Raw genomic sequence first — 9,474 nt, 5'->3', positions numbered from 1 at the left:
ACCACCATGTGCTTAAGGCCATTTCTGTTTATTCTCCACAACTGCTATACTTTTTTTACATTCTCTTTTCTTACTCCTTAACTTTCTTGAGAAGCTACCCAGATGGTGAAAGATGGTGCTAATTGCAGTTATTGAATGTCATTCAATAAAAGCGATGACAAGGCAAACATACTGGTTTTATCAATTCTCTTTTGGACTAAGTTGATGTTACTTGTTGCCTGCAAGGCGCACCATGCCTTCCCAGGGGTCTCACTGGTGTACATTTGGCTTTCAGGGACCATGGCTAAGCCAACCGGATCATTAGCCAGAAGCAGCAGCCTGTGCCGCTCCCGCCGCAGCATCGTGCCGTCCTCGCCCCAGTCTCAGCGTGCCCAGCTGCCTCCGCATGCCCCGGCGAACCCCCGGCACACACACCAGCCCCAGCACACACAGCACTCATTGCCTTCCCCGGATCCGGACATCCTCTCGGTTTCTAGCTGCCCCGCTTTATATCGAAATGAAGAGGAGGAGGAGGCCATCTACTTCTCGGCCGAAAAGCAATGGTACTGGCGATGGATAAGCTGCGCGGGGGTGGGGACTAGCTAGGGCATTGTGTTCGTTTTCTGTGGCTACGTAACAAGTTACTGCCATTGAGGGGCTTCAAATAACTCCCGGCGATGAGCTCTTGGTCCCGGTCAGTCATAGGCCAGAAGTCCAAGCCTGGTTCTCTCTCCAGGAGAACACGAGGTGCAAGAAGCTAAGGTGTTGTCTGGGTTGCATTCTCCTCTGACCCGTGAAGTCGGCTGAAAGGCTCATGGTCTCGTGTGACATTTCAATTCCTGTGGCTATTGGACAGCCATTTGCTGGTTTGCTTGCTGTCAACCAGGGCCAGCTTTCTGCTCCTGGACTCTGCTCATGTTCCATGCCACAAGACTTGTCCATGACTGCCAGCACAGAGAATCTCCTTCCTATTAGTCCTCCCTCCCTCTCTGTCTCAACCTCTCTCAGGTCTCTGTACCTCAGTTTAAAACACTTTAGGAATTCAGGCCCATGCAGTCGATCTTTCTTTTCAGATGGACTGGCTTGGGACCTTTACTTATATTTGCCAAATCCCTTGACAGTACCACACAGATTAACGTTTGGAGAACAGTTTGCCTGGAATGCCCCCAGTGTTATGTCTACATAACTCCTTCTAGTTCTCCAAACGTTAATCTGTGTAGAGACTTAAAAAACATTAAAAAGTCTAGATGACTTAAAAAACATAATAATAATAGCAATGAATATCTAGTGGTCATTTATGTCCTGATCATTAAGCATCCACATACACACTCTTTTACACCTCACCCAGAGGAAGTGTCTCTCTACTTGCATTTAATTCATCTAATTTGATTCCACATGAACACGGCAAGGGAAAACGAATAGTTAAATGGTGTAGATGGTCCAGCTGAGTATTTCCGGCAGGATATGCTCTCGAGAGAAAGGGGCGCCTGAAGACACACTCTGCCTGCACCCCAAGTCGGATTGGTTTTGTGCAAGAAGCAGCACTTCACGTGATTCCTTTTTAAATGAAAAGACAAGCGCTCTAAGTAACTTGAAAGGTTAATGAAGCTCTCCTAATTTGGGGAGCTTCACTCTTTGCTGTGAAAAAATAAAGTGCTTTGCCCCAGACTGTAGAGCTGACTGGTGGCTGACCAGGCCACTCAGCCAAGCCAGCTGACTTAGTTCAGAGGTGTTCTCACACGTTATTTCAACATCAGAGACTCGGTTTTGAAATTTTTTTTACCTAGCTTAGAATTTCACAGCATGCTGCAGTTGAGCCCTGTGGAACAGAAAGTGAGTTCTTCCAATGAAATCAGCTTCTGGCTCTGAAAGCTGACCCCTCTCAGGCACTTGGGATGGGTGTTCTTCCGCACATGTTCACCCAGTCCACAAGAAACCTCATGGTCTGGTCCCCCAGTGGGGGATTTGTGAACCTGACCATTTCCTCAGTCTGAGCTGTCTCTCACCCGCTGTTGAGACTGTCTGCTACCGGAACCTAAAAGCTCTTGAAAATTGATGGCAGTTGCCCCCACATTTGAAGTCTGCTTTGCTGGGGGCAGTTTGTTACCTCAGGTGCTTGCAGTGCAGTAAAGGCAGCCTTCACACTCACATGTGAGTGACACATGCAGAATGATAAGTGAATCCAACAATTCAATTCTTACCTAAAATATGGTATAACATGCACTGCATGCCAATGGTAATAGTAATGGTGACAGTCATCTTGGTCCATCCCAGGAAGGACAGCATCCATTCTGCACAGACTCATTTAGTCCTGGCTATGTGCTGTGCACTTGCTAATATGCTGAGCTGTTAGGATAAATGAGAAGAGGTCTTTCCCTAGTTCTGATGAGAAGATGACAGCCCTATGGGTTCTTGCTTTTCTGCTCACTCTGTTCCTCCCACCTTATTTCTTTGGCCATTAATGTTAACCTCTCGTTCCTTAATCATCCCTGTCATACAGTGAACAGTATACAAAAGGCAAGTGAGATACGGCCTGTGTTCTCCAGAAGGCCACTCTATTCGCCCATTCATTCTTGTAGCACAAGTTTACTCAGCAGTGGCTCCTCCCTACTGGTCACGGTGCTAGGGCCAAGGGTACAGAAATTACTAAGCCTTCCTGCCCTCATAAGTTCGTGTAAAACGTGACTTTAGATAGTGACACGTTCTAGAAAGGTCAAGGCTGGTAAAGGAAAGAGAATACCAGTTTAGTTTGGGTGCTCTGTGTACCTTGGAGAGCACTGTGGGGAGGAGGAAACCATGCGGAGTGTGAGAGGTCCGACCAGGCAGGGAAACAGCGAGTGAGGCATGAGCTTGGTCCTCTGCAGGAACAAGAAGGCAGCCGAGGTGACTGACCTTGGGCAGAACATGGCCGGGCTTGCAGTCAGGGTCTGGATCGTACAGGGCCTGCGAGGTATGCGGTTTACCCTGAGCGTGGAAGGACACTTGAGGATTCTGAGCAAGGGGATGGTGTGCCCTGGTGGGATTCTTGAAAAGCATTATCCAGGATGGCTAGAGAAGTGACTGGGGACAGGGCAGAATACGAAGGAGAGCAGGGAAACCCCCCAGGATGCTGTTGCAGTCCTGTGAGGCGGGTGGGGGGTGGGAAGGAGTTCCCTGGGCTTCAGAATGGGAGTAATGGTGATGAGGAGAAGCGGCTGATTGGGGGAAGACTTGGGAGGAATGACAGCTAGCATTTGCTATATATTGCCCATGAGGCTGTCAGCGTTATTATTCCACCCCTCTACTTCCCTTCTTACTGTGCAGGAGTAGGGTGATGTCACCAAGGAATCAACTGGGGAATCTGTTGAGTGCCTGCTTTTCACAAAGCAGTATTGTATAGGGTGCCATTCCTGTCCAACATAGATCCAGATCCCCACTTTTCCCTGCTCCAACACCAGCTGGAGCAGACTGCATCCTGTCTGCCCAGCCGCCTAGAGCTATGTCCCCCGGACCAGCCACCTGCTGCACCCACTTCTCCACGCTGACCACTGGAGCCAACTAACCGCACTGCTCTTCTGCCTCATCTCCCGAGCTCAAAAGTAGTGCTGTGCTCAGGATATGCTCGTTCTTGTAGGGGAAAAAAGGATGCAAACAAATGTGGAGAGCCTGGTCGGGAGGGCCCCCATTGCAGAGCTCCCATGTCCCATCAGCACTCACTCCTGTCTCACGTGCCTGAACCTTCTGCCTCTAAAGCCTTTCTTGTGGGGTTCACTCAGCAATGCCACCCTCAGACCCTCCCGTATCAGGCCTGGCACCACTGTGAGGTAATCATGAGATATTGCATGGTGGGTTTTACAGGCCCCCCCAGTCCCCTCGCAACCTCACTTCATCCTCACCCTGAACTTCACCCTCACCTGCAAGGTTAGAAACCCCTATTGAAGACATGTTCTCAGCTTGCGAAAGTGTCTTAGCCATCAAGAACAGAGGTCAAATCATATTAGCTAAAGCTGCACTCTTTACCATGTGCCCTCCCTTTCCCCCTTTTAACTTGGGGGGACTTTTACTTTAGCATTCCACATTCCTCTGTTCCTTTGAGTAGCTATAGTTCATCAAATTAATGGCAAAAAACTTAAAGGCCCGGGTAGTGACTGAAATTCTTCTTCTCCAATATATGCTGTCAACTCTTTGACTGCAAAATGAGAGTCCCGCTGAAACCAAACTGACATCGTCAGAATCCATGCGTTGTCAACGCTCGCGTCCTTTCTCTAATGATTGAAGAAGCGTAACTTACGGGCTATTTCTTAGGTGGTTGTTGGATGGTCAGATGCCATTTATAGTAAAAATTAACAAGTGAGCTTTGCTAGGCGATCCTGCTTAAAGTACACAGTTTCTCGTTCTGTTAACATCGGTGTAGGACTTTGGCACGTCCCCTCTTTAAATTCCAGTCGATTACGGGCAGAGAGCAGCGTTGTTTTAGTTAGAACTCTGCGGGGTGGCTGATGCACACGGCAACCTCCGATGCTGACTTTCACCTCTCTGTGCCCTCAGGGAAGTGCCCGACACTGCTTCCGAATGTGACTCCTTAAACTCCTCCATCGGGAGGAAACAGTCCCCTCCCTCCAGCCTGGAGATCTACCAAACGCTCTCTCCTCGAAAGACCTCCAGAGATGAGCTCTCCCTGGAGGGTTCGTCCCGAGGAGACTCGCCCATCACCGCAGATCTCTCTCGGGGCTCTCCCGACTGTGTGGGCCTGACGGAGACCAAGAGCATGATCTTCAGCCCCGCCAGCAAGGTGTACAACGGCATCCTGGAGAAGTCCTGCAGCATGAACCAGCTGTCCAGTGGCCTCTCGGCCTCGAAGCCACGCCACACGGCCTGCTCCTCGGCTGGCTACGACAACAAGCCCATGCAGGAGGCTCCGAGTGTGGCCAGGATAAGCAGCATCCCACACGACCTTTGTCACAATGGCGAGAAAAGCAAAAAGCCATCCAAAATTAAAAGCCTTTTTAAGAAGAAGTCTAAATGAACTGGCTGACTTGGTGGAATTCCATCCAAGTGGCACCTTTAAACTGTTACCACCTCCCCCCTCCCCCTCCCCACTCCTTTCCCTCCCCCTCCCCATGACTTTTTTGTTGTTTTAATTTTAGGAATGTAACTCCATTGGGTTTTCCAGATTGGATGCCATAGTGGAATGTCCTTAAGGGCAACTGTCTGCTGTCTGCTTATTTAAGTGACTAGATAGTCAGTTCATCCAGCCAGTCTTACTGAAGAAATCATTCAGAGATGAGACAGTTTACAGTCATTTCTGCCTATTTATTCTGCATTGTTACTGGTGATGTACATACAACTCGTTGTTGTGAAAGCCACCATGGACTTACAAGCTTTAATGGACTCGTAAGCCAGCATGGGCTTGCAAAAATCTCTTGTTTACCAGAGCATCTTCTCATCTTTCCACAGAGCTATTGTTATCCTGGACTAAATAACTTAAAAGAAGTCAAACTAATTGCACTACTGTTTTCCAGACTGGGGGCGGGAAAGGGGAGGGGAGGGGTGATTTGGGGTGGACGGGGCGGGAATAAAATCCCTGTAAGTGAAACTGTACAGAGTTTATAAAAAAGACTATGGATTGGGGACTGTTTTCACTTTTAGATCAAAAAGGGTTTTTAAGTAGAACCTAGAGTTTCTAATTGACTTGATTTCTGGAACTGAACCCCCGGCTTTTACTATGGGAAGTTTCTCTCAATTCATTTATTAGGGTCAAAGATCTGTTGTTCTGTTCCCCAGGGCTTTCACTGTGATTCGCTGCGTTGCAGGCTGCGTGACGAACTATAAATATGGGGAAAGGAGAAGGCTCTCGATTCCTTAGGCAAGTGGAAGAGTTGGAACTTGGTGGAAGGACTTAAAACATTCACAAGGGTAAACGGAGGTTGTGGGGGAGAGGCGGATACCAGGCTCAGGCACTTGTTTACAGGTTTGGAATAACTGCAAAGGACTTACGGTTTGTGAAAAACGTGTACTGTGGAAAAGATAATAAAGTGGAGATGTTATTCTGTGGGATTGTGCTGATTTCTGTTAATAACACTCCACCAAAAAAACAACAAACTCAAACAAAAAACACTATGTTTTCTAGTGAGCCATGTTAAACCGTCTTATTGCCCAATTGCAATATAAGGAACAGAACAGTGTTTTGGATTACGTAAGTTGTCAACGAATATCTTTCAATTTTTTTATTGTTTGTCATATTTTAATGTAGTTTGAACTGTTTAAATATTCTAACATCAAGATTAACAAATATAAATTTATGGTGCATTTAGATTGTGTTGTTTTAATTTGTAACCTTTGGGGCTCATGTAACTCTGCTAGGTAATAAGGGTAGCTTTCACTACAGAGGGTTCACTCGCCCAGAGCATCGAGGCCCATCAATGTTTGGGGATTTGAACCACTTCATTTAAAAATCCAGGCAGAGTCAGGCTGAACTACTGATAGCAATTAGCTTGGATGGCTGTGAGCAGCATGGCTGAAACTTGTTGTGAGATGCCATCGAGTGTGTTCCGACGCCTAGCGACCTTCTGCACAGCAGAATGAAACACCGCCCAGCCCTGCGCCATCCTCACACCGGTTCCTATGTTTGAGCCCATCTCCTTGAGGGCTTTCTTATTCCTGCTGCTTCACCTTACCAAGTATGATGTCCTTCTCCAGGCAATGTGATGTGTTTCTCCTGACAATATGGCCAAAGTATGTGAGACCAAGTCTTGCCATCCTTGCTTCTAACAAGCATTCTGGCTGTACGTCTTCCGAGACAGATTTATGTGTTCTTTTGGAAGCCCATGGTACTTTCAATATTCTTGTCTAGTATAATTCAAATGCATCTATTATTATTCTTTTTTTTAAATCATTTTATTAGGGGCTCATACAACTCATCACAATCCATACACACATCTATTGTGTAAAGCGCATTTGTACATTCATTGCCCTCATCATTCTCAAAACATTTCCTCTTCACTTAAGCCCCCTGCATTAGGTCCTCATTTTTCCCCTCCCTCCCGGCTCCCCCCTCCCTCATGAGCCCTTGATAGTTTATAAATTGTTATTTTGTCATATCTTGCCCTGTCCGACGTCTCCCTTCACCCACTTTTCTGTTGTCCGTCCCCCAGGGAGGAAGGAGGTTACATATAGTTCCTTGTAATCGGTTCCCTCTTTCCTACCCACTCTCCCTCTACCCTCCCTGTGCATCTATTATTATTCAGTCTTCCTTATTCAGTGTCCAACTTTCACATACATTAGGAGGCAATGGACAATACCATGCTTGGGTCTGGTGCACCTTCGTCCTCAAAGTAACCTCCCTGATGTTCAACATTCTAAAGAGATCTTGTGCAATAGATTCGTCTAATGCAGTAATCTTTGGATCCCTGACTGCTGCTCCACGGGCATGGATTGTGGATCCAAGTAAGATAAAAGCCTTGACAACTTCATTTTTTTGGTCTCCATTTACCACGATGTTACCTATTGGTCCAGTTGTGAGGATTTTGGTATTGTAATCTATACTGCAGGCTACAATCCATAAACCTCATCTGCAAGTGCTTTAGGTCCTCCTCACTTTCAGCAAGCAAGATTGTGTCCATCTGCCTATCACAGGTTCTTAATAAGCCATCCTCCAATGCTGAATGGCACATTGCTCTTCATATAAGCCGGTTTCTTTGATTTGGTCAGCATACAGATTGAACAAGGATGGTGGGAGAATAACAACCCGATGCAACTCTGTCCTGAGTTTAAACCATGCGGTCAAGCATACGTTGTCAGAAAACCCATTGCTGTGGAGTCGGCTTTGCCTGACGATGACGCCACTGGTGTTGGTAAAATTGCACTCCATGGTGTTTCTCATGGTTGGTTTTTCAGATGGGGATTGCCAGGCCTTTTCTTCGAGGCATCTGTGGGTGGACTGGTCACCTTTAGATGAGCTGCGCTGCCTCACTGTTTGCACCACCCAGGACTCCAGGTGGGCTCACTGAGTGCTATTTACGTAGTTGAAAACACTGCCTGATTGGTTCCCTATTAAGGCTATGAATAGTTTTCTGGGACTTCAGTGATTCAATGCAGTCATTACAAACCAGAACACAGTGCTGTCAGGGCAACAATGGATGGACTGATGTGAATGTAGCGTTCTGGATGAATAAGTAAAGGTAATCTAACCAACAAGGCGAGAGTGGACGGTGTGTGAAAAGCTGGAAAGCACGCGAGAAAGTGAATTCTGTGCAGGGAAGAAGATAAGCTGCTTTCCCCTGCTTTCAACCAGATGGAAATTCCTCCGTAGTTTGGAAACTATGAAAGAGAAGGGGACTTGGTAGTTTGGTGGAGCAAGGAGTGAATCAGAAGCTGGAACAGCCCTAGGAGCCTGCTTGACTGTGTAGTCTGAGAAGGGAATTCTGGGACAGCGCCACCTGGTGACTGGAAGTCTGGTTGGAGCTGGGGAGAAGCTGACCTCAGAGAGGTAGGACAGGCATTGTTTCTGCTCCGTCCCACAGTCATTGATAAACAAATCCCATGAAGGGGTGTATGCAGTTTTAAATTGCTTGTAATATGTGTTTTGCATGATACATTTTTGTCAATCCAACAGAAAACGGGTTTTGGGAAGCCACTCTGCCTTCTTACTTGCAGCACCATCTACACATGAAGAGTTGGATGCGTCAATGCATTTTTAAATTACCCTGCGGGTACCTTATTTTAACTTTCTTAAACATATGTTTTCTTGATTTGAAAAGGAACACTTCCTTGCTCTAGGAAAAGATGACTGCTAGAAGAGTGTGAGGACAACCAGCAGGCAGCAGTTGTAGATTTACACAATCAAAATCGTACTAGATGTTCAATTTTTTTAATAATCATTTTATTAGGGGCTCATACAACTTATTACAATCTGTACATACATCACTTGTGCCCAGCACATTAGTACATATGTTGAACTTCATCATTCTCACAACACCCGCCCTCCACTCGAGCCCTAGTGTCAGCTCATTTTTCCCCCTCCCTCCCCGCTCCCCCCTGAACCCTTGATAATTTACAAATTATTATTTTATCATATCTTACCCCATCCGACGTCTCCCTCACCCACTTCTCCGCTGTCCATCCCCCAGGGAGGAGACCATATGTAGACCTTGTCATCTCTTCCCCTTTTCTCCCTCACTTTCCCTCCACCCTCCTGATATTGCCACTCTCTCCACTGGTCCTGTGGGGTTCATCTGTCCTAGGTTCACTCTATTTCCAGTTCCTATCTGTGCCAGTGTACATCCTCCGGTCCAGCCAGATATGTAAGGTAGAATTGGAATCATGGTAGTGGGGGGGAAGCATTTAAGAACTAGAGGAAAATTGCATATTTCAGTTTTATAGCATGCTTTTTTGGTCTTAATATAAGCATCTCTCCATCATTAAAATCTCTCAGTGGATAACATTTTGATGTACTGGTTGTTTAGTACACTATTATATGGATTTGCCATAATCATCTCAACCATTAGACTGTTTCCA

General features: G+C 46.6%; 1 protein-coding gene across 1 annotated transcript in view; it reads left to right on the top strand.

Moving 5' to 3' along the window:
- STIM2 (stromal interaction molecule 2) overlaps positions 1 to 5,486 on the top strand; it is a 78,186-nt gene extending 72,700 nt beyond the window's left edge. The window contains exons 10-11 of the mRNA XM_045284127.1: positions 275 to 542; positions 4,507 to 5,486. Of these exons, the coding sequence (XP_045140062.1) occupies positions 275 to 542; positions 4,507 to 4,984 (746 nt within the window). The 3' untranslated portion in view covers positions 4,985 to 5,486. The remainder of the gene's footprint in view (positions 1 to 274; positions 543 to 4,506) is intronic.
- Positions 5,487 to 9,474: the final 3,988 nt, after the last annotated feature.

Source organism: Echinops telfairi, unplaced genomic scaffold (assembly GCF_000313985.2).
Source record: "Echinops telfairi isolate 266 unplaced genomic scaffold, ASM31398v2 ScPeMD7_7468;HRSCAF=8506_0, whole genome shotgun sequence".
In the NCBI taxonomy this organism is placed as follows: Eukaryota; Metazoa; Chordata; class Mammalia; order Afrosoricida; family Tenrecidae; genus Echinops; species Echinops telfairi.
This window is presented reverse-complemented; position numbering and strand designations above follow the sequence as displayed.